The 24,893-nt window shown below is 42.7% G+C and overlaps 2 protein-coding genes and 1 long non-coding RNA gene across 3 annotated transcripts; 1 reads left to right on the top strand and 2 right to left on the bottom strand.

Moving 5' to 3' along the window:
- The first annotated feature begins 1,970 nt into the window (after nucleotides 1–1,970).
- Nucleotides 1,971–5,605, top strand: LOC120665414 (scarecrow-like protein 1). The gene is made up of 4 exons (XM_039944976.1): nucleotides 1,971–2,099; nucleotides 3,186–4,642; nucleotides 4,814–4,969; nucleotides 5,066–5,605. Exons 2-4 carry the CDS (start codon nucleotides 3,309–3,311, stop codon nucleotides 5,262–5,264), a joined length of 1,689 nt encoding a protein of 562 aa, XP_039800910.1. The 5' UTR covers nucleotides 1,971–2,099; nucleotides 3,186–3,308; the 3' UTR covers nucleotides 5,265–5,605.
- Nucleotides 5,606–6,819: 1,214 nt separating this feature from the next.
- On the bottom strand, nucleotides 6,820–14,110 carry LOC120665413. The gene is made up of 3 exons (XR_005671159.1): nucleotides 13,823–14,110; nucleotides 7,438–7,511; nucleotides 6,820–7,155 (listed from the first exon to the last, which is right to left on the bottom strand). It is a non-coding gene; the product is annotated as an uncharacterized LOC120665413 (long non-coding RNA).
- Nucleotides 14,111–16,028: 1,918 nt separating this feature from the next.
- Nucleotides 16,029–19,669, bottom strand: LOC120665412 (bidirectional sugar transporter SWEET1b-like). The gene is made up of 6 exons (XM_039944975.1): nucleotides 19,434–19,669; nucleotides 19,298–19,334; nucleotides 18,729–18,824; nucleotides 16,951–17,233; nucleotides 16,723–16,842; nucleotides 16,029–16,561 (listed from the first exon to the last, which is right to left on the bottom strand). Exons 1-6 carry the CDS (start codon nucleotides 19,468–19,470, stop codon nucleotides 16,316–16,318), a joined length of 819 nt encoding a protein of 272 aa, XP_039800909.1. The 5' UTR covers nucleotides 19,471–19,669; the 3' UTR covers nucleotides 16,029–16,315.
- Between the last annotated feature and the right edge of the window lie 5,224 nt (nucleotides 19,670–24,893).

Here is a 24,893-nt window from a genome sequence, read left to right as displayed (position 1 = left end):
GTGCACCGTTGTAGTGAACTCCAGTTATCACCGGAAGTGCAACTTGAACGTAAAACTGTGAGCACAAACCACACAATTTTGTTTTCCAGGCGTGGCATCGACATGGATCCCTGGAGTTAATGATTCTTGATTGAGTTTCTATTCAGAGAGGAAGCACTTCACTGAAATCTCAAAGGACTTCTGTACTAACACACCATGCATAGCCGGCCCATAAAGCACCGAGGCGGGCCCATAGGTGGCCCGGGACGGCGACACCCAGCCCAGCAGCGCAAGCGCTGGGCCAAGCAATTACAAGGTCGCATGCGGGACGCGGGCCTCGCGATCGCGCGTCATGTCCACGCAGTTCTCCATTTGCTTCTCGCAACCCCCACTCCGCCGCCGCTGGCGCCACCGCGCCGAACGCCCGAACCGTGGGCGGCCGAATCTCCGCGCGAGTTCGGCGCCGACCGCGCCCCCCGCCCGCGCACCGACGCATCACGTGCCGGCACGACGACGACGAGAGGTCGCCGCGGCGGCGCCCCACCACGGCTCGCAGTTTCGCACGCACCAACCGGCCCGACGACCCGATCACCCCGGACACCCACGCTTCATCCCGCTGCTGCTGCCGCTCGCTCGTTGGCAGCGCGCGCTCCCGGCACCGGGTCCTGGTTGGTGGCTCACCTACTGCCACGAAAAGCGACCCCTACTAGTGAGTCCACTCCCACGCATCAAACAAATACTCCTAGCAGGCTAGCACGTACTCCTACTCCTTTTCGGCGCGTGACCAGACGGCGTGGTCTCCGATCGACGCCCCCACCGACTGGGCGGGCATTCCGGATAAGACCAGACCGACCGGTGGTGCGCCCGTGCCAAGCAAGTCAACAATCGGCAGCCCGCTCCCGGGTCATGCTAGCTGCTAGTGCTAGTACTATTCTATGCCGCTCTAGGGTGCTTGTGTGAAGTTTGCTACGCAGAAAATGACCGTGCGCGCCCCAGTCAATGCGTGTACCGGGTCCACGGCTGGAGCAGCAAGTACAGGCTCTCTCACCAAACCACGGCGTCCACAACGTGGGTCCGGTCGGATCCTACCCGCGAATTTCCCAGCAACCCCTACAAAAAATCGTGTCGCTTCCTGTGAAATCCGGGCCAAATCGCCGAGCTTTTCTGCCGCGAGGGGAGCAAATCTTTGGTTGGGTTAGGCCAGTAGCACAGGCCGCGTGCCGTGTGCCGTGTGCCGCGCCGCGCTCCGCAAATCTTTGGTTGGGTTAGGCCAGTAGCACAGGCCGCGTGCCGTGTGCCGTGTGCCGCGTCGCGCTCCGCGGCGGGCGTGGGGCCTCGGTGTTGTACCCGCTCCCCATTAAGCACTCACCGTGTTGGGTTGGTCTCCAGTCCTCCAGCCCTACAGTATTTTTCTCTCACACCACTCCAGCCTCCAGCTTCCAGCCACTAGCCAGGTAACAGTATTTTTCTCTCACACCACTCCAGCTCCAGTCTCCCGCTCCAGCCTGCCGAACACGGTGACTGTTTAGATTACAACCCGTAAACTCGTAAATACAAAACAATATCATATCGAATGTTTGGACACATGAATAATACAAAAACAATATCATATCGAATGTTTGGACACATGAATAAAGTAATAATTGAAGTTTGTTTATAAATTTTTTGCATGAATGAGTTGTAAATCGCGAGACGAATCTAATGAGCCTACTTAATTCATGATTTGCAACAGTGATGCTACAGTAACCGTTCGCTAATCATGAATTAATTAGCATCATTACATTCGTCTCGCGATTTACACCTCATTTATGTAAAAATTTTTATAAATAAACTTCAGTTAGTATTTTAAATTAGTAAAATTCCATCACAAATTTTTTTGGTTTCATCCGAACACGGCCCTAACCCAACCCACGAGCCGGCGCCCACCGTTTCCTCCCCTCGTCGCGTCCCCTCCTCTTGTGTCACGCCCCCGCAAGTCTCCTCCCCCCCTCCCCCCCCCCCCCCCCCGCGCCGCTCCCGCTCCCGCTCCGCGCTCCCGTCTCACCCCGCCGCCGCGCAGGCAGTTTCCCCCGTTCGCCGCGCCCGGCTCCGCCGTCCTGCACCGGCCAGTCCTCGTGGAGGTACGTGTATCTTGCTCCCCCTCTGCTCCGGCGAAATCATTCATCTTCGTCCTTCCCCCTTTCCTGGGCCCGCCCCGCTTCGCTCGTTTGGTAGCAGGCGAGCCGCACGATTGCCCCGTTCTCGGTGATGCTCCGGGATGGGGGGCGAGGTTCCGCGGCTTCGAGGGAGAGGGGGATGATTAAACTAGGGGAGGGCGCTGTGTTGATCGGAACGAGGGGAGAAACTGGCGGTGTCGCTCGTGGGATCGGAGCATCGCAGGGCGGCTCGATCGGAGTGAAACGCCCATGGTTTCACCTTCGCCGACTCAACTGTTGATCTTTGCTCCTGGCTCAACGAAAAAAAAAACTAGTCTCTAGCCTCGAGTCCTAGCTGTAGGCTTCGTGGGAGATCTTTCTTCTTCCTTGTCCGATTTCTGTAGCCGTTTAGTGCTTAGTTTCGCACCACCACCACCAGAATAATCTCGGAGAATACAAGATGGTTCTCGGTGGTCTACCTTTCACATCATCTATTTATGAAATTATAATTTAAACAGCTGTGTTTTTGTTCCATCTGCAATATCGTCTTGGGTATGTAGTCCGGGCATATGGATACTATAATTGAATACGCATATGCCCAGTAGATGTGTGCCTAGTTTCAGCCTTTAGGTACATATTTCCCACTCGATTTGATTTTCGTTGCAAGTGCACCAAGTTAGTCAACGTTGCAGGTCTGGGGGATAAGGTTACCAAGTCTTAGAAGCAACTCTTTTTCGGGGTGCGCTGCCCTTTTTCATAATTTTTAAGAACATGATGTGGACAGCTTGTTTTCATAATGGATGGTTGGATTTCATCGATCCACTTCCTTTGCCAGTACAGCTGTGACAGCAGTCGTCATACAAAGTCGAATGAATAAGACTTCAAGATGACGATGTATTACTAGGTGTCTTTTGCTGTGCTTATACGTGGTCACATATAACCAGCAGAAATAATATCTTATGACTAATAAGCCTTTGATGGTAGCAAAGGTAGCTGAAACAAAATAAAAGAATGCCGGAGCAAACCATAAGCACCCTTTTGTATTTCTTATTTATTCTTTTCTAACTGCAGGTGTTAGGAATTGTTCGTGCTGAATTGAGAATTGATCGGTGGAAGCTGCACATTCACTGTTTTATACCTCAGATCTCAAAAGTGATAAATTGACCTGGCTGGCTGAGAATTGTGAGATAAATAATGTCTTTCATTAGGCAAGCAGACCCATCAGCATCCTGTGCAGAAACTCCTTACATTCACAAATTTGACCCACCAGGCTCAGTTTTCCCTGCACAAAGATTTGCCTCTGGCAAAGAATTGCTTCATCATGGACCTCAACCATATAAATCTGAGGGCTATAGACAGTCTGGTTTCAACGGGACAGCAGCTCATGTATTTCAGAACTCGTTTTACAATACTGATAGCCATGTGGAGTGTCACTTCAATGAAGCAACATGTTCTCCAACAATCTCCAATGTATCTCAGCAGAACTCCCAATCTTTATCAGACAACCAGACCTCCGATCTTGAAGTAGAGTTTGATGGAGATGAGATGAGGCTAAAGCTTCAGGAGCTTGAGCATGCTTTACTCGATGATGGTGATGAGATCTTTTCTGATTTGTTGGGGATCATTGATGATGAGTGGAATGATAACATGAAGAACAATGACTGGACTAATACCATGAAGAATATCAGGAGTCTGGACTCTCCAAAAGAGTCATCACCAGAATCAAGCCTCTGTTGTCCTGACAGCAATAATGGAGAAGCACGGCCCCCAAAACAGTTGCTCTTTGACTGCGCTGAAGCAATATCTGAATATAATGTCGACGAAGCACAATCAATCATAGCAGAACTACGACAGAAGGTTGCGATTCAGGGAGACCCTTCTCAGAGAATTGCAGCCTATCTTGTGGAGGGCCTTGCTGCCACAATACAGTCTTCAGGAAAAGGGATCTACAGGGCTCTGAGGTGCAAGGAGGCTCCTACTCTGTACCAGCTTTCAGCTATGCAGATCCTCTTCGAGATCTGCCCATGCTTCAGGCTAGGCTTCATGGCTGCTAACTATGCTATTCTTGAAGCCTGCAAAGGTGAAGAGGTTGTGCACATTATTGACTTCGACATCAACCAGGGTAGCCAATATATAACGCTGATCCAGTTCCTACGGAATAACAGTAACAAGCCACGTCTTTTGAGGATAACTGGTGTCGATGACCCAGAGTCAGTTAACAGGGCTGTTGGAGGACTAAAGGTTGTTGGGCAGCGACTTGAGAAGCTTGCAGAGGACTGTGGGGTCCCATTTGAGTTCAGGGCAGTGGCTTCTAACATTGAGGATGTGACACCTGGAATGCTAGATTGCCGTCCTGGTGAGGCCCTCATTGTTAACTTTGCGTTTCTGCTGCACCACCTGCCCGATGAAAGCGTCTCAATGGTGAACGAAAGGGACCAGCTCCTCCGTATGGTAAAGGGTCTCCGACCAAAACTAGTGACATTGGTGGAGCAGAATGCAAACACTAACACCACCCCATTCCTTGCAAGGTTGTTTCTCTCATGCAATTTTTTACCTTACATAGTACACTTTGTGAAAAGGAACTAGGACTATTTTTGCTGAGGGTTTGTGAAGGAAATATTGCCTTTCAACTTTAGGATTACATTATGGCTTAGTATCTAAGTCATTCCTCATTTAAGTTGCATTATTGTTTGACACAGGTTCCGGGAGGTCTATGACTATTACTCAGCACTTTTTGATTCACTAGATGCAACCCTTCCAAGGGAAAGCCCAGATAGAATGAATGTGGAGAGGCAGTGTCTCGCACGAGAAATTGTCAACATCTTAGCTTGTGAAGGTCCTGACCGTGTGGAAAGGTAATACTTAAAGGATTCTTTTGGAGTCAGTCTCTTGCACGGTGCAAACTCCAACTTCTAAATTCTACTTACAAAAAAAATGCTATTATGCTGCAGGTATGAAGTGGCTGGGAAATGGAGAGCAAGGCTGACAATGGCTGGTTTTGTGCCGTCCCCATTCAACACTAATGTGATCGATGGCATAAAGTCTCTATTAAAATCATACTGTGACAAGTACAGGTTCGAGAAGGTCCATGATGGCCTCCACTTCGGCTGGGGAGACAAGACGCTCGTCGTCTCGTCGGCATGGCAATAGAAGCTCGGATCTTAGCACTGCTGCATTTTAGGCGCACCTGGTGCAAGGGCTGTGAAGAGATTTCCACCATCGTATTGTTGACCTATCATATACTCATGTGTCATATCTGACCTTAGCGTGCTGCTTGTAGACTTGTGAGATCTGCCTAGGTTGTTAGATGAAATATTTGTTGTGCGTTGTACACAATTGTGTAGAGTCACTGTGGTGTACTTGAATTTTGCCCTTCTTTTGGAGGGGGTAGAATCGCAATGTGTCGACATTGTTTCATGTATAAAATACTGTATGGATGCTCTAGTAGCTGATAGATGATGGGATAAATAACAACAATTCGTCATCCTGCAGGCTGTTTGGTTCTCATCTATACTCTTCCATATCTCTTGCCAACTAGTCACCTTAAGTTTAGCGGGGGAAAAAACAAGGCTATGGCAGGTGGGTTCTAGAGCTAAAACACTATGATGCCACGTCACCAGCCATGGCACACGGCCCAAACAGTTGCGACAAAAATTGCGTGCCGAAGTTTGGCAGATTGTAGTCAATTAAGCACGCGCTCTCGCTCGTTCTGGGGATGATTACGTAACCATCCATGAGATAGAATCTGAATGCTTGTGCGGGTCAACATTGTGACGTGTGAGGTTGTGAATGCAGTGGTTTGCTCGTTCATATCTATGCACTACCTGCTAAAACCAGGGTTTAAGTTACCGACCGGTCCGGCCAAATCGGCACGGTCCGGTACCGGTATACCGGACCGGTTTGGCCGGAAACCGGTCCAAACCGGTCGAAGTTAAATTTGAATTTAAAATCCTCTGTGCAAACGGTTCGTACCGGTATACCAGTCGATTTGACCGGTTTACCGGTTGGTTTGACTGGTAACCAGCCAAATTTAATTTTTTTTCTTTTTTGGTTTAAATTCAAATGCCCGCAAAGTATACTAAATGAATGTTTGTATAACATATTTTAGTTTAAATGAACCCTCCAATTCTTTTTTTACTACTTTTACATTGTATTTGTATGCACGTTTTTTTTATTTAACTTCAAATCCTCGCAAACTATACTAAATGAACGAATTTTTGAGAAAATTTGACACCATTAGATTCGTCGCACCTTGAAGTATTTTTAGGAATTTTTTGAGAATTTTTTATTTTTTTGAATTTAAATTTGAATTTTAAATTTAGGCCGGTTTGGTACCAGTCCAAACCAGAACCGGGCCGGACCGATTTGACCGGTCAAACCGGACCGGTTCCCACCGGTTTGATGAACCCTGGATTTCAGCGAAGACTGGCGATGGATTCAGAATGTAGTTTCGACCTTGCAAATGTCAGAGGCTTCGACTAAAACACACTGCAGCTGCAGGTCTCTCCGGAGGGCGGTTTGCACACTGATCCCTCGTTTCAGACTTTCAGTAGATACTAGAAAGATGGCGCGGCATTGCCGCGCCTGAGGGCCCCTTTCTTAGTGGGCTTCAACAATCTGAACATTTTTACACATGTATCCGAGTTAGATGGTCACCACCAATAGTTTGGATGTTTAATCTAGTTAGTTAGACAAAGCTTGCAGATGAAATCAAAACAGTATGGGAAAAATTTTGTCATCACCAGCAGTTACAGATAGGAGCCCAAGGTTCTCTTTCCAGGGTCAGTTTCAAACATTAGTGGCAACTCAAGATTCAGTTTTGCATGGCTGGAGATGGAATCAATTATGTAGCCTAACTATAACTTACATTTTGCAATTTGAGGTAACAGTTGTGTTTTCAAAAGAGAACTCATCATTGCATCTGATGTAATGCTACAAAATAAATGCCCGCAACAAGCCCAGAATGATTACTCCCATTGCTATGGAATTTGCAAGGAATCTTTGTTGCAACGTTGATGCACTAAGTGAGTCTGCTGCAGTCCTGCGAGCGGGGTGTAATGCAGGGTTGTATCAGTATGAAAGATAATTGTAATAAACAGAATAAACACAGTTGTATTCCTTATTTCTTTTTGTATCAAGCGAAGAAGGTATTTTATTTAGTTTGGGCCAATCTTATGAAGTTAAAATGGCAGCTATGATTTGTAATTGGATGCAGATTACAGGAGTACAAAGTTAGCATTGCCACAATAATTTATGGAAAGTGTTTACTTATAGCATGAACTGACTATGCATTTGGATCAGAAATTTGGTAGAACACAGATACCTGATCGGTTGAATCCAAGCAGTCCTGGTAGAAATAGTGAATCTTGAACGACTACATGTGTTCCCCTGTATGACCTGAATTTGATGAAGCAGTCAGCATAGAGGCATAGTTTCATATAAATAAAAAGGACTTTTCTGCAGCAATACTTTAATAAATTTGAACAATGATTATGAGATTGTTATATATGTCTTGTCATAACCATTGGATTTCAGAGGCAATATCCTTGGTCAGATCATATGTGGTGCAAATTGACATTAATAAAAAGGTAAAGAAGGAAAATGTGGGTTGATAAAGCAGGAAGTGTATAGCATATAGTATCTATAAATTTAGTATACATGGTAGCATGAATATTGCATTTAACAAATTTATCATATTGAAGTTCCCATAACTCATAGAGTGATGATATTGAAACTTTGAATGGAAATGCATATTTCATACTATGTCTAAAATTTCTTTGTAGACAATATTGGTAGTTTTGTTTCCACATGTTCCATCCTCATTTTCTATCAATATTTTTAGGCCTTGTTTATCTTTTACTCTTGATACTGCAACATATAGTTGGCCATGTGTAAATACTGGTTTTCTTAAATATACTCCTACATTTGATAGTGTTTGTCCCTGACTTTTATTTATTGTCATAGAGTAGCAAACTTTTATTGGGAACTGTCGTCGGCATAGAACAAATGGCCATCGTGAGCCCTGTGTTGTCAGGTTTATTCTAGGTATGTATACCTTGTCTCCAATGTGTGTGCCTGTAATAATAATAGCTTCTATAACATTGTTGCCTAAGTTTGTTACTATCAATCTTGTGCCATTGCATAAACCTAGGCTTTGGTTCAGATTTCTTAACAGCATGATGGGAGCACCTATCTTGAGTTTCAATATATGTGCAGGAAAGTTGTTTGCACTTAGGGTATTTAAATATTCAATGGGATAAAGTATATTTGCATCATTACAAGTATCAGTACATTTAGATATTGAGTCAGCACTATAATATTCTTTCTCGATCGAAGGTACTAAATTTAGCATGTAATCATTTATTTCATCAACTATTTCATTTGTTGTTGCTAGTATTGCTCTACTTTTAAGATACTCAATATTGGTATAGTTTGATTTGAAGTCTGGAAATGTTGTATCTACCAATGCTTTTATCTTGTTGTCCGTAGATTTAACCAATAAATCATCAGGAATTTCAACAATATGGTAGTCTGGATCATCATCCTCGTTAGACACAGAGTTGTTTTGGGCATTTCCATTGCCTATGCTTAGTATCCAATTGTTGAAATCATTTAATTCTTTGTATTCATATGTATTAATAGCTATTTTTTTCAAACGCATGTTTTCATGTAAGTATATCTTCTTTGTATGTCTCCATAGGTATGATCGAAATATAGAGGCACTTATTATTTGTGCTTTTGTACCATTTTCTATAACTGGTAGTATCTGTTTCGGATCGCCTCCTAGTACAACTACTTTGCCTCCGAAAGGTATGTTTTGCAAATTTTCTTGTTTCTCTGATAATATATCTCTTACTGATCTATCGAGTGACTCAAAGCATTGTCTATTTGTCATTAAAGCTTCATCCCATATGATTAGATCGGTTGTTGCAATAAGGTCAGCTAGTTTTGATCCTCTTTTGATATCACATATTGATAATTCATCTACATCTATAGGAATTCGAAATCTAGAATGAGCGGTACGACCATTTGGTAGTAGCAATGATGCAACTCCTGATGAGGCGACTGTGAGCACTATTTTTCTTTGTGCTCGCAAGTAATTGATAATTGTGTTCCACAGAAATGTTTTCCCTGTTCCACCATGTCCTATAACAAAGAAAAGGTTTGGCTGTTTGTTCATGACACTATTTATGATATCATGGAAAGCATTTCTTTGATCAACATTTAGTTGACTATACATGATATTAGATTCTTCTTCCAATTTATTGCAATCATAATTTAGCTCTTCTTGGATTAATTGGTTGTTTGTATCCAATGTATATTGGGTGGACTTTTGTGGTAGGTTGTAATTGTACATGTTAATTCCATTCTTGGAAAATATATGTTGAAGTTCATCTAATAATAATTCTTGTAATTCTTTTTCATTTGGTGAATGTATTATTGGATAGTATTTTTTGGCCAAATAGTTTTCAATGTCATCGACCATTTTTTTTCCAGTTTTCATGAAAAAATCTTTGCTCATCTTGTAAGTTGCAAAATACTAGCATTGTAAAAAATAGATATCTTAGTTGTGCTGCAGTTGCCCAGTTAGCAGCTTCATTAAATGTATCATACCATTCTTTGTCATCTTTTAGTAAGCCACGTGCTGCGCATGCCTCTTTAAATGTTTCATATGTTACTCCATTGTATGTTCGTATGTCCTCGTAACTTTTTGCTCCTTTAACTATCATGAGTAGCATTCGTAGATAGAACCGTTCTCCTTCTATTGGATTGACATAGTATAGTCGACCAATCTTGAAACCTTTTTGTCGTTTAGTCCATGTTCTATTGTTGTCATTCCATGTCCACTCTTGTGGAAATTCACAATATGTTAATTTTCTTGCATCCTCATATAATTTATTAGCTTCGAACCATTCGGTTAATTTGGTTTTTTGAAATTTTGGATCTCTAATAATAGATCTCAATTTTGTTCGTCTATGTAATTTTACCAAATTTTGTAAGGGTAGATGTACAGGAAGTCGTTCCACTGGAGGCCAATGGTAATGTATGTCATATTCTAGCAATCTCCATAGTGCATCTTGTTCGCATATGTATCTGCAATCTAAATACTCTTTAATCTCATCTATATCTTTTCCTTGTTCATTTGAAGCTGCATTCCCTTCTTTTCTAATTTGTTGGAAAATTATTGTTGCTTGATCAGGGCCTTTGTGAACATATTTGCAGAGATATTTTAATAATTTGCTTTGGTTTACATATTCCACATTTATATGAGCTTGGTACTTTTTGAGTAGATGTAAGTTGTATGGAACAACCCATCTATTATCTAAATTATGGTTTCCTCTGCGCACATATATGTTATTGTCTCGTCGACGATATAGAGTAAATCCATTATCTGTGAATGTTGTTTGATTGTTGAAATCTTTAGGGAAAAATTTTGAGCATTTTCCTTTCTTCATACAAGGACACTTTTCATTTTTTTCACCACAAGGTCCATGCATCATATGTTCAGATACAAGTACATATCCCAAAGGGTCTTCCTCTGGGTTAGGAATCTCAGCTGATATCCATGAATCTATTATGTTTGCGTTTATTTCAGTATTTCTTTTATCTACCCTTACTAATATATGAACATGGGGCAACCCTCGCTTTTGAAATTCTATTGAATATAAAATAGCTAATATAGAGCCGAATAGGTATCCAGACCAGATATCTTGTATTAATTCTTCTAGCTTCATGTGGAATACACGTACGATAATATCTGGTCTATCACTTGGTTGTGTACCATGTTGTATATTTTGAATTATTTCTGGCCATTTTGGGTTACATGTGAATGTTATGAAAAGATCTGGAGGTCCATATACACGACAAATAGCTATGCCATCATGATAGTTTTGGATCATATAACGCTTTGATCCTGTATGACTGGATGGTAGCAATGTTTTTTTGCCAATTTGGTTGCTTTCAGTAAATCCTTTTTCTATTGCATCATAGATACCTTGTAGATATTCAGCTCGCAATTTATCTTGGTTTCTAGCAATAAACATTAACCTATCTTCGTCCTCCATTGCTCGAGCATCTACTATGGCTTGCTTTGATAATCTACCGTAACATAGAAATGGATTATGTTGATTTGGTCTGTAGTGCACCTGGTATTTATAATATTCGTGCATTGTAACTGTTTTTCTTTTTCTATTTGTATTTATATCATTTTGATTGTCGTGGTATGGAATGCCTAGTTGGAAGCCTCTTTCTCCATAGGGGAAAAGTAAAGGATATTGGAGCGCCATGTATGCTGGATGAAATATAGTTATATGCTTTAAGCCCTTTTGTTTAGTGCTGATGATAATGTCTCTTTTATATTTTTCTAGATTTAAATCGTCAACTATTAACATTGCTAATTCTTTTGTGTGAGGTATTTCATATTGTATTGCATCTCCTTTGCCTGCACCTAATATACGTATGCTTATGTCAATACCATCATGTTCATGTAGCAAGTCACGTGCATGGCGAAATAGCTTTACTAAAGGATTGTATGTGTCTAGCATTTTTTTGAGCTCTTCTACAATATATGGATTTATATCACTTTCAGTTGGGTCTTCTTTATGCAATGCTTTGATTCTATTCTCAATTTCATTTTGTGTGTCAAATATGTATAATTGAGCATATTGTGGCAAATGACCTTCTTCAGGAAGCAAAGATCCTATACGGTGATGTATTTGGCCGTTGATACGAAATATATATGGGCCTTCTCCTTTGTTCAAGTCTTTTATTATATTTGCACCCATTGATGTAAATGCAAATAAACTATTGTAGTGTCTTATTTTTTGTAGGAAGTGATTTGATAATGGATTATCTTTATCATTGATTAAGCGCATTAGCAATTCTGGTGGGTCTTTGTATGGTGGTATTTTAATTTTACCATTTTTGCAGCAGTTAGTGTATATTATTTCTTTATTCCTTTTGCTTTCTCTTTGGGTTCGTTCGTTGTACCAAAATATAGCATTACAATGTTTGCATTGGTAAGTTGGTTCGCCTAAATATGATCGATCGTCATAAGATTCTTTTAAGTGTTGAATGTATTCGGGACTGAACGATACCATTCCTTCTTTATTATTTTCCCCTTTTTGGAATTTATGTGTTGTGTCTGTATCTTCGTTGTTTATTTTTTTCCTTTTCCTTGCAAGCGATGATTTTCTCTCTTCTTGCATTTTTTTGCATTCTGGTTCAACATGCATAGTACTAATAGGTTGGCATTCAGGACTGACCGATATAATTCTTTCATTATCATTTTCTTTTTTTTGGGATTTATGTGCTGTGTCTTTATCTTGGTCGACCATATTTTTCCTTTTTCTAGTAAGCAATGATGTTCTCTCTTCTCGCCTTTTTTTGCATTCTGGTTCAATATTTCTAGTGCCAATAGCTTGGTATTTTCTCTTTTGGCGAGGCATGGTATGTATATAGGCAAATATGTATATATGTATATTATATATGAGAATATATATATATATATATGTATGTATATATGCTTATATATGTGTATGTATGTGCGTAGATATATGTGTGCGCGTGCACACGTATATATATGTATCTGTGGCTGTGTGTATTTGTAGGTAGTAGGCAGTAATTATTATGTTTGCTTAATATTTTCCCCTGCACACAACAAAGAAACTAATAGTAAGTAAATGAAGATTGTAAGTACCATGGACAGTTTCGATGACCAAAATGATTATATCAGACAAATATTTAGAGATGTAGTATAAATGTCTACTTTTTCTAAGGGGCTTTCCTATATTTTATAGCAGTGTGTTTAGGTTTAGGGGTAGTCGCTAAGAATTGGTTGCTACATTGATTGGTTTTTTTATTCGTAACATAAATCTTTTTACTACACATAAGTTAATCTGAGAAGCTAATTTCTGGTAGTAGTGCTAGCTGTGCTAATATGTTGTAACTGATGTGGGACTTTTTTTATTTATGAGAGAAATTTTTTAACTGCACATAAATTATTCTGGGAAGCTAATTTATGGTGGCAGTCATCTTAAATAGTTGGTTCTCTTTCTTTTTTAACTGACGGACCCATCAATACTTTTATCTGCTCTATCATCTCCCTCATATTACCCCTCTGTTTTACACAGCACAGCAGCTGCCGGTGCCCAAATTGGCTTTCTGCAAATGTAAATCTTGAAGTATGCAATCTCTATGCTACTCTCCCTGATATCATACTGCTATCCCTCACATTTTCCCTTTCAATTTTGGACTCTAATGTGCTCTATTTCACATGGTACGTATAGTCAGCTGCTATAATCCTTAGCCCAGGCGTAGCTGTTAAGGTTGGCCAGTTATTTCCTCCATGTGTGCCTCTGATTACACTGCTTGTCGACTTGTCGTCTTCTTCGAATGGATAACGGAGGTGTGCAAGGGGATGGGCTAGCCCATTTGCTCATCTGAGAAGTACAGGCTGCGTGGTTTCTATAGAAACGGAGAGATAGGTGCGGCGCCAATCTGTTTAGAGGTGAAGATCGACGGCCACCTCGCCCGCAGCGGTCGCGGCCGTCGCTGGTGGCCTTACCCGCACGCGACCGAAGCAGACCGTCACTACCCCGCAGCCCGCGCCGCCCGAGGCGGCCGCCGACAACTATGGCACAAAGGTATCGCGACAAAATGGTTCTTTGGGGATAAATAGATGGGGGAGTTTGAGGTCTTTATCGTACCTTTTGATTTGATTCCTCCTCTTCATCGCTGGTGCGTTCCTTCCGAGGCTTCGATTGCTTGTTTGTTCTTCTTCTTCGTCGCCGGTGTGTTTCCGTCAGTTTTGGCAATTTTGGTTCTATTTGGACCTGGCTGTTTGGTTTACTACGTCGCCGCTGATTTGTTCGAGCGACGTCTGGAAGAGTTCGGAAGCCTTAGTACGCGTGGCCTATGATACAGACGCACGATACATGAAGCGACGATCCGACGGCTCGCAGGAAGCTCGTGACGTGGCGTTATATGGTGCCAGAGAATGGGAAGATGCAGGACGCCTTCATGTGGAATACACGTACGATAATATCTGGTCTATCACTTGGTTGTGTACCATGTTGTATATTTTGAATTATTTCTGGCCATTTTGGGTTACATGTGAATGTTATGAAAAGATCTGGAGGTCCATATACACGACAAATAGCTATGCCATCATGATAGTTTTGGATCATATAACGCTTTGATCCTGTATGACTGGATGGTAGCAATGTTTTTTTGCCAATTTGGTTGCTTTCAGTAAATCCTTTTTCTATTGCATCATAGATACCTTGTAGATATTCAGCTCGCAATTTATCTTGGTTTCTAGCAATAAACATTAACCTATCTTCGTCCTCCATTGCTCGAGCATCTACTATGGCTTGCTTTGATAATCTACCGTAACATAGAAATGGATTATGTTGATTTGGTCTGTAGTGCACCTGGTATTTATAATATTCGTGCATTGTAACTATTTTTCTTTTTCTATTTGTATTTATATCATTTTGATTGTCGTGGTATGGAATGCCTAGTTAGAAGCCTCTTTCTCCATAGGGGAAAAGTAAAGGATATTGGAGCGCCATGTATGCTGGATGAAATATAGTTATATGTTTTAAGCCCTTTTGTTTAGTGCTGATGATAATGTCTCTTTTATATTTTTCTAGATTTAAATCGTCAGCTATTAACATTGCTAATTCTTCTGTGTGAGGTATTTCATATGAAAAATACATGAATAAAAATATTTGACAGTGTTTTTTTCATTTCTAGCAATTTTTTTGTTATTTTGTGATAAAAAAGTTCAGAGAAAAATTCAAAAAGAAATTTTTTCAAGAGACAGAAAAAAGTTCAAGGGAAATTTGAACCGCAAAAAAAATTTCAAGAATTTTTTCATCCAAAAAACAGAAAAAGCTCCGGTAAAAAAAGTTTTAAGAGTTTTTTTCAAAGAAAAAAATATTTTGGAGAGAGAACAAAAATATTTTAATAAACAAATATTTAGAAAATAAAGTTTTTAAAAAAATTGGGAAAAAACTTTTGCATCCAAAAATAAAAAAATTGGGGATAAAAAAAAACGGCGCTACCTCGGGGCTACCAGGGGGCTCGCCGCCTCCGCCGTCGGAGGCGAACACCGGGGGACGAGCCCGCCGACGCCGGCGAGAGCTCGGAGTGTAGGCTGCCGCGCTGCAAGCCGGCGGACCTCCTCGCCGCCGGGCCGTCGCGCCTCCCGGCCGCCGGGCTGCCGCGCCGCGCCTACTCCGCAGCCGGGCTGCCGCACCGCACCGCCGGTCCGCTGAGCTCCGGGGAGCCCGGGCTGCCGCTCGCGGAGGTCAGCCTTGGGGAGCCCGCCGTCGCAGCCTCGCTGTGGCAGCCGCCCCGCCACCGGCTCGCCTCCGCGCCGCCGTGCGAATCGCCGAGCGGCCCGAGCCCCACCTCCCCGTCGCCATGGAGTCGCTGGATCTTGAAAAGAGAGAGAGAGCGAGCCAGAGGAAGGGGAAAGGGAGTTCGGGGGGTCGCGCCGCTGGAAAAGATGGGGCGGAGTCATGTGGGCGTGTGGGACCCGTCACATGAAATCGACCGTGACTTTGGATGGGTGCAGTCACCCAGAAATTCATCATGGGGGACCTCCTGTGGGGGGACCGGGGGAGACATTCCGGATTCGCAAGTTCAAACTTGAAACAGGAAACAGGTAGCACGAAGCAGACAAGGCAAGCAGCAAGCGCAAGAGGAACGCTCGAGCACCCTGCACGCCACTCTCTCAACTAGTTGCTGCCGCTCTTTTCCACTCAAAAAAAAAAAAAAAAAACTAGTTGCTACCGCCCCTTGCATTCATTGCATTGCAAAGTACTTCATGGATGCCAATGCATTGGCATTGCCTTCTGGTCGACGCTGGATCGAAGAAAGAACAGCGACTGGGATCAGCCGACAGAACTGAAGCCATTGACCGCTTGATTGATCTCTAATTTTTCTTCCATGTGTACTAATAACAATACCGACACGTTACATGATACATATTGGTACACGCGCTCCCGTATCACGGGAGAGGAGAACAGTCGATTTGCAGGGGGAGAGAGAGCCAAAAAAAAAAAGCTTGCACTTGCACATGAGAAAGAGAAACCGGAAAAGAAATTCGAGACGTACGGTAGCTAACACACGTGCTTGCTATTCTCTAGTAATCAGCAGGAAGCAGATTCCGTGGACCGCAAACTGCATGCCTAGCTAGACCAGCCGGTCCGATCCTCCTTGCGGGCGGCGCCGTCGACGTCGACGTCGCCGGCGACCTTATTGTTGCTGCCCTTCACGTCGGAGCCAGATGCCATCTCCACGTCGTCGTCGGCGCCGTCAGCGGCGTGCTGCTTGCCGCCCCGCTCGGCACCGGCTTTGTTGCCGCCGCGGTTCCGGTAGACGGCGTACAGGATGAGCTGCGCGGCGCCCAGGAAGCTCCCGCACCCGTTGGGGATCTGCACGCCAAAACCAGAGACACGCATGCTACGTCACGCACCATCCGGCGTCAGTGTGGCTGTTCCGGCAGGTCAAGGGCAACCAGAGGCCGGGACAGCGAGACGTTAACCGACGCAGCCAGGAACGCCTAGAAGCTACAGGCAATTGCTTAATTGCTTACCGCGACGAAGGGGTCGCGGCCGAGCAGGCCGTAGACGAACCAGGACGTGCCGCACAGGAACACCGCCAGCGACAGCAGGAACGGCATGTACTCCACGCTCTTGGTCTTCACCACCAGCCTCTGCGAGCACAGTTACGTTCGGGTGTTCACTGACCGATCATGTCACCGCACACCACGGCGGCACGGCCATCATCAGAACGAAGAAGATGGATGCGCGCGCGTACGTACCATGATGGAGAGCGGCGAGCCGTACATGCAGATGGAGAAGACGGTGGCGGCGATGCCGCAGAGGAGCTTGCGGCCCTCGCCCCGGAGCGCCAGCAGGGAGACCAGCGCCACGGCGGCGAACACCGCGGCCACCGCCGACGCCAGGCCCAGCATCCGCAGCCGCGTCCGCCGGCTCGACGCGAACACCAGGAAGACCACCACGTACACCACCTCGATCGCCGCGCCCGCGCCGTTGATCGTCGACACCAGGAGGTTGTTCGGGGACACGAACGGCATGCCGTACCTGCACACACACACAGCAGAACCGCCGTCAGCACATCCCTTTAGTTCCTTTCGAAATTCCAAAATTTTATAAAATTTCACATCACATCGAATCTTTAAATACATGGATGAAGTATTAAATTTAGCTAAATAAAATAACTGATTACACAGTTTGTCTATAATTTGCGAGACGAATTTTTTGAACCTAGTTAACTTATGATCAGACAATAATTACTAAATATAAACAAAAATACTATAGTACTTTACAGTTTCCGTTTTTGATTTTTTGCTGGTGACAAATTCAGTTCGTCGTCCAGGAATTCGGGTCGATTCAGAGCCACGTGGCTGGTCAGCAGGGGTCGATTCAGACGACGACAGGGACGCATCTTCGATTTGATTGGTGACCTTCTAAGGGGCCGTTTAGTTCTCAAAATTTTTTAGTCAAAATTTTGTCTCTCCTTTAACACATGCATAAAATATTAAATATAATTAAACAACAAAACTAATTTGCATAGTTTGGATGTACACGATGAGACGAATCTTTTGAGCCTAATTAGTGTGTGATTAGCCATAAATGCTACAGTAACCCACATGTGATAATGATGCAGTCAAAGGCCTCAAAAGATTTGTCTCGCGGTTTCCAAGCGAGTTCTGAAATTAATTTTTTAATTTGTGCCCGAAAAGCCCTCCCAACATCTAGTCAAACAATCGATGTGACATTTGAATCAAAAATTTTCACTAAAACTAAACACCCCCTGATCCTAAATCCTGTGGGAATTGGGATGGCCTACTGGCTGCCAGATGCGCGACAGTCACGACTCATATGCTGCCCCTTCTAGACAAGCAACAAAATTGACCACTAAAATTTTTATGATACCACATACCAGGACATCATAAACGTACATTAATGCCAAAATATTTTAGTGTTAAAACTAATGAGCTTACATGTTTAGGATTGATGATGAGCTTACATGTTTAGGATTGATGAGACAGGTTTCATAGTGTTAAAACTAAGAGCATGTTTGTTTGAGCTCCTTGGCAGCTTCTCAGCGTGAAAAGCCAGAAGCTCAAATGAACAGCGAAACTTCTAGTACAGCTTTTGAAAAGCTGTAGACTAGAAAAACTTAATTTATATGGAAAGCTAGAAAGCTCAGTTTTATGAGCTTTTCGTAGCTTTTGAGCCTAGAAAGCTAAATGCATCTTCGAAAAGCTAGTATTAAATTTTTAGAACCAAAAAGCCAACAATAGCTTTTTAGAAAAGCTCAAAAGATGCAGTTCAAACAAACAGGCCCTAAGGCTTTCATCGTTAGAAACTCTACGGGCCATGATTTACGTGAAATTGTGCAAAACCCCCAGTAAATTCCCAAGTTTCATGTAGGGTTACAATAGATAACTGCACCTTTTTTAATGTTCTGCTATTATATTCCTTGGGTAATTTTGTGGTACCACCTAATAATGACCGTAAGACGCGGCTATGTTGGACACTATGGAAATTAATCGTGAGCAGCAGTTTTTACCAAGCTGATAAGAGGCAGTTGAGGAGCGTCATGTTGTACGGCACTCCTGAGAAGTCCTCTGTTGATCTTCTTTTGATTATCCTCCAGAAGGTAGGCCTGTGAAAAAAAAGGGTTTTCACATATCAGTTAACTCGCATCAATGGAGATTAACAACAGAAGGACAGCAACGTGTTTCGAATGGAAGAACTGAGTATCAGAAATGGACAGAAAGAGACGCCTACGTAGCTGAATGAAGCTGGGAACAAATTGTACACGGTGTTTTGGGTGCTGGAAGTTTCCAGCTTAAATAATCAAATAAATGAAGCGACGAAATAAGATACGCATAGGCCCTACACAGTCATGCATGAAGCAGCTTGTTCATACTATCTTCTTTATTTCGCTAGGTGCAAAAATAATGTTGTGCCTGCATGTGGTTTGTGTGTCTAATAAGCTACAATCTAGAGGTAAATAAATACTTAATTGGGCCTTTTACTACTCTGATTTTTAAGAAACTATCACGCTGATTTTACCCTCTCTTGTTCATAGCAAAAATTGATAAAAAAAAGAAGGGGTGTTACTTCAGTACTTACACTGGGGATAGGAAGAGAAAGAAAGCAATGACATTTCCTGAAAAAAAAAACAGAACACTGTAAGTTGAAACCCACAAGATAAAAAAAATCCCCGAATATATGCCGACACAAGAGGAGCTGCATGCGACGTTCTCACCAGAAATTCCAAAGATGAACTTCACCACATCCTCCATGTCTTCAAACCCTATCTCAACAACCTCTTGGCTCTTGCACCTGTAAAACCTTTTCCTTCTGAACAACTAGAGCAAAACCAGGCAAGACAAACTGAGAATTGTTCTCCAGAGCAGGAGATGCGCAGTGCCCAGCAGGGTGTTCAGCTGCCCAACAAGAACAGCTAGATGACAATGGTGTGTGTCTGTGTGTGTGTGGATGGACGGTTGGCTGCATGTATATATAGGAAGAGTTGGAGGGAGGAGGGCATCTCTCCCTCTCTCTGGTGGCAGGCGAGGGTAGGGTGCCCGCTGCCTGCGCCCATTGATTGCGTTCTTATCTTGACCACCATCTGAAAACGAGTCCCCCAAGCACAGACGTGGAGCGCCGGGACAGTGAGCAGTGCGGCTTCCCGCGCCATCAGATCCCGGTGTTCCCACCACAGATATCACAGAATTCTCGAATCACGTTCGTCCAGCACTCGGGCCACTAGCTCAGGGAACGTACTGACGAACTTCACACTTTAATTTCTTTTTAACCCTGTGTGATTTGTCTGTAATTTTTTTGTGGTAAATGCTGTCTGCTTTTGTTTGCTTGGTGCAAATGGTGCCTTTGGAAGGATCTAAGCATGCAGGCGCTTTTGTTTCACAAAAGGAGGGAAGAAGAATGAAGAATCTACCTGTTGCTAGCTTTATCGATCATGCTATTTTCCCAGTTGTGTCCATCCGTAGCCTCTGAAGCTTCTGAAGATACCGACCGGCACTAGCTACCGATCGACGGAGCAGCAGAGTGTTCTGGGCGCAGTTGATTGGGATTGGCACTTGATGACTTGAATGATACCTAAAACCTCAATCAAGATGATTTCTCATGATACTCCTGAATGAATGATTCAGTATTCAATGTGGAACAGGTTCCGGAGAGCATCCAGTTCCAACGGCTAGTAACATTTAACGGGGGTCAAAGCTGTAAACCGGCACAGTACAGGTTGGAGTAGTAGTGTTCTGCTGCTGGTGTATCATCAGTCTCCTGCTACACGGCCATTCAACGCACGTCGATCCACGTACGTGGGCGACCAATACGGCGCCGCCATGCAACGCCAGCACGGCATTACACAAGTCTGAATGTCTCTGATGTCGCCATGCTGGCACACATTACATGCACAGGAGGTCGGTCAGGATGGGGTCAAACTCGATCGACACGAACGGCGCCGGAACGACGCGTCGATAGCGAGCCATACCCATACGTGCATGCATCAGCAGTGAACAGAGGATATACTTGCTGCAATGCCCGAGACATCAACGGCTACGGGGATCTGCGGTATCTAGATCGTAGGCTAAGGCACAGCCGCAGGTCCATGTGGCGATGCTATCCGTTCCGGAATGTCGATCGCCTCCATCCAGTCCAGGGTTCCTGCCATTTTTGTCATTTTGCAGGCTTTTTTTTTTGGTTCGTGACAAATAGGAGTCCATGGGTTTTCCAATTCTGTCGAAAATAAAGGTCATATACTTACGGCAGTGTAGGCAGGGGTGTCCTATGAATGGATCATGGCCCCAATGACAATTCAGCCATTAACTATTTATAGCTCAAAAAATAAAATATGAGCTCATTCCATTTTAAGATCGATTTTTAGAATTTCTAATCTAAATTTGTAGATCTCTACAGTCCCAAAGTGTTGGTGCAGCAAACTTTGGATGGAATCGTTTGGAAGGCGGAAGCACTAGCAGAGCGGGGAAAGGGTGGCCCGGCAGCACACAGGGTTCGTGGCTCTGTTTATTTGAGCTTGTGGTTAGCTTTTTAGTATAAAAAGCTAGAAGTTCAAACAAACACTAAATTTCTTGCGTAGTTTTTAAAAAAGTTAAAAGCTCTCTAAAACTGAGTTTATATGTATAACTGAAAAGCTCAGCTATCCTAGCTTTTTATAACTTTTTTTAGTTTAAAAAGTTAAAAGCAAATGGAAGCATATTATTTTCACGTGGTTATTTACAGAATTAGTTAGTCAACAAATTGGGGTGAGCCAACTTAATAGGAAGGAATGCCTGGCCTGGTTTGTTACCTATTAGAGTTTACATGAGTTTATTTAGAGCCACTCAAATCTATGCGTGTAGGCAATACTTAATTTCATGTAGAGGAAGGAAAGAAATCAATTCTATAAATATAGAGGAAGGAAAGTAACCAAATATAGATGAATCACGGAGATTGAAGGATGCTGATTTGGAAAAACAACTGCTCCCTTCGCAGGCTGACTTGTCCCTATCTTTTTTGTGTGATCCAATTAGCACTCATAAAACCATGGGTATCACCATTACCCAAATTGATTGGTAAAATAACTAAATAAATATTTGTGAAAATATGTGTAATCAGCCATCATGATCAATACAACATGATGGGATTAGGATAGGTGACTGCTGCTGACCTCTAGGATAATGTGTGCTGGTGCCGACGACCATGCAATGTGCGACAATAGGAGGGACGGAGAGAACAGGGAAACGCCGGTGACGACGACCAGTGAAACGCGAATGATGTAGGATTCCGGGACCCAAGATATGATTTCAACGCAGCACCTCCTTCCTAACCAACAAAATAAAACAATTATCATGTAGGCAGGAGGCAGATCTTGGTGTTGGATAGACATCCTACATCCTATTGCTCTTGTGGCATCAGATGTTTGGCGCAACTTTAGCCCCCTTCTGATCGGTGGAGAGATCCTATCTAGGAAGAAGAAATCAGATGGTAACAACTTCTTTTTGGCACGGCAGTGGCAACAATGAGGTAAATGATTAACGTTAGAGGTGTATGGCTTTATAGGTACGTTGATGAAAGATAAGGAGACGTCATGCTTTTCGAAAGGTTTTCTGCGGCAATTAGGGAACCTCCAATTAGCACCTTGATATGATATCAATTTATTTAATATGGGAAGAACTTATACTACTTAATTTATACCTCTCCATTTATACTAATTTATCTTCTATTTGTGCATAAGGAAATAAATATGTGGCGATCAATTTTTTTCCTTAATTGTGCGTGTGAGTGTGCTCCATATGGCGGGTACATGATGTTGGTATGTAGAAGGCTTTGGTGAGAAAAACATGAATTTTGTGTGGTACCGTTTTTCTTATATCAATTTTGTGAGTTTCCACCCTGTTACATCAAACTTTGAGTTATCAAGTGAGACCTCCGTAGGGAGTACGGTGAACTTAATTTTGATGAGAAAGATTTCAACTCCTACAACTTTTATAGTATGTATAGATATGCACATAACTACTTCTCCAGTAGGAACACGGAAACTGGCAAAACTGAGGGGGGCTAGCAGGGGCCATGCCCCCCTCCCCCCCCCCCCCCACACACACAAAATATTGTTTGTTAAGTGCCCTTTAATCTTAGTTTATGTTTTTAAGTATTCTTTAATCTCATATTAATCTTTGCTAAAGTTTCAAGTATCCTTTAATCTTAACTTAACTTTAGCTCAAGTTTTTAAATAACTCTCAAACCTAACCCACTTCAACCCACAATATGATTCGGTTTCTCGAAAGTCCACGATTCACCCTGATCTCTAGCCTTGGAAGTTCTCTCTATTCTCTGTGTGTAGATGCTCGCTAGTCACAGCTCATCAGTGTCTCAATGAAGGGTGCTAGCGGACTCACGTCTCACGATTGGCATTGCGCGAATGCACATTAAGGCACCGATGGCAAGCAGGCTGGCAGCCACAGCTGAGACGGATGGTAACAACAAACCCACATGTTCCACTAATGCGATCGCATAGCATCAAAGCCATGGTTTCTGTCCATACTTCTTCAATTTAAACCTATATAAATATATTATTGTTAATACGGTATGCTCTATAAGCATTGTTGATTTCATATCCTATAATAGAATCGATTTTTTTTAAATTAAGCCTAATCTTTGTAGGAAACCAAGGAAAAAGTAAAATGAACAAGATATATTGACTCCCGCTCCTACTTTATTTTGTGAATTGTCATCGAATGATTAAATAATATATATCGTGACTAGACATATTAGCGCGGTCAATAGAAAATCTATTATCTTATTATTTGGCCAACAAACAGAGTCTCCACATTTGCTCTCAAGGTCTAAAAATTCCCACATTAATCAGAGAAAAAAAAATTAAAATTACCTACCACTGTCATTACAAAAAAAATGCTTAAAAATACCCATATAGATATTTATAAATTACCCACCAGCACCATTAAAATATATTTCTATTCATAAATATAAATGTATTCATTGTTTTGCATATCAAGCTACATATCGTGCATACCTATAGAATACTAGCTACACAAGTAATTAACATGTTTTACCACACGTATATCTTATCATATTATCAAAGTTCCAAATGCACCTTCATGATTATATTATTATTAGTTAAAATAAATAAGATATTTTTAGGTTTTGCACTATATTAGACTACCACCTGGCCTGCAGTGATCATGACGAGAAGGTGACCAAAGTTGGACCAGCGATGAGGATCACAGAGTTGGAGGCTAAGAGCAAGGTAAGCGCTGCGCCGCCAGCTTCTTCATCCTCTGTAGAGTCTGAAGACTGTCCATCACCTACTGTCTATTGGTGATGTTTGAACGCCCATGTCCGTAGATCCAATGCAAGCACAAGGCCACTGCATGTCCAACCTAACCCTTTTTCGCAATCCTCATGCATCCCTATCCTTGCCGAGGGAGGGTCTTTGACATTAATCCAAAGGTTTGTTGCCGACATTGCTACAATACATTGCCTCACCTCACAATTAACACCACAAGCAGATCGGGAACCAGGACAATATTGATCAGGCCATGACTGGTATAGTAAGCTCATCAGGTTTGAACATGAACATAGGTTGCTGAAATTCTGAACAAAATTTTGTGGTCTACACTATGGAGATTTGTTGGCTTCCAAAAAGCAAGAAACTTGGATCGATTGTTCCCCCAACAGAAACTAGGTCATGGAGGCATGACGCCATACAACAGACGACAGAATTAAACATAGTAGCAACATACGACCAAGAGAATTATAAAATAGAAAAACTAACAAAAGAATAACTGAGTCAGTTGAACTAAGCAGTGGGCAATATTACTGCAAGGACTAGCAGATAAGAAACATGTTACTACTAGCAAATGGTAGTAGGTAAGATCGAGAAGATAGGCAGTCGTGACAGGATTATAGCTGTGCGCTTGCCAGGCAGCCACATTACTGACAAAAAAAAATTAAAAAGGAGGCACCACTGCACTAGCAGCAGAGAAGCACTCTTGATTACTGAACCAAGTAGCATGTGATGACCACTGCACTAGCAGCAGAGAAGCACTCTTGATTACTGAACCAAGTAGCATGTGATGAGAAAGATTTAAATTTATAAATAATAATTAGATAAAAATGCAAGATATATTTAGAATATCAATACTAGCCGCGCAAATAAGCGGGTCATCTCACTAGTTAATAC

Source organism: Panicum virgatum, chromosome 3N (genome assembly GCF_016808335.1).
Source record: "Panicum virgatum strain AP13 chromosome 3N, P.virgatum_v5, whole genome shotgun sequence".
Lineage (NCBI taxonomy): Eukaryota > Viridiplantae > Streptophyta > Magnoliopsida > Poales > Poaceae > Panicum > Panicum virgatum.
Note: the sequence above shows the minus strand (reverse complement) of the source record. Positions and strands in the feature narration are given on the sequence as shown.

What these genes read in the sequence shown, in the direction of transcription:
- LOC120665414 (XM_039944976.1), top strand. Translation starts at nt 3,309, where the DNA reads ATGTCTTTCATTAGGCAAGCAGACCCATCAGCATCCTGTGCAGAAACT. An exon ending in ACCACCCCATTCCTTGCAAG is followed by an intron (nt 4,643 to 4,813) that starts GTTGTTTCTCTC and finishes TGTTTGACACAG; the next exon opens with GTTCCGGGAGGTCTATGACT. An exon ending in GGTCCTGACCGTGTGGAAAG is followed by an intron (nt 4,970 to 5,065) that starts GTAATACTTAAA and finishes ATTATGCTGCAG; the next exon opens with GTATGAAGTGGCTGGGAAAT.
- LOC120665412 (XM_039944975.1), bottom strand. Translation starts at nt 19,470, where the DNA reads ATGGAGGATGTGGTGAAGTTCATCTTTGGAATTTCTG. An exon ending in GTTCATCTTTGGAATTTCTG is followed by an intron (nt 19,335 to 19,433) that starts GTGAGAACGTCG and finishes TTTTTTTTTCAG; the next exon opens with GAAATGTCATTGCTTTCTTT. An exon ending in AACTGCCTCTTATCAGCTTG is followed by an intron (nt 17,234 to 18,728) that starts GTAAAAACTGCT and finishes GTGTGTGTGCAG; the next exon opens with GTACGGCATGCCGTTCGTGT.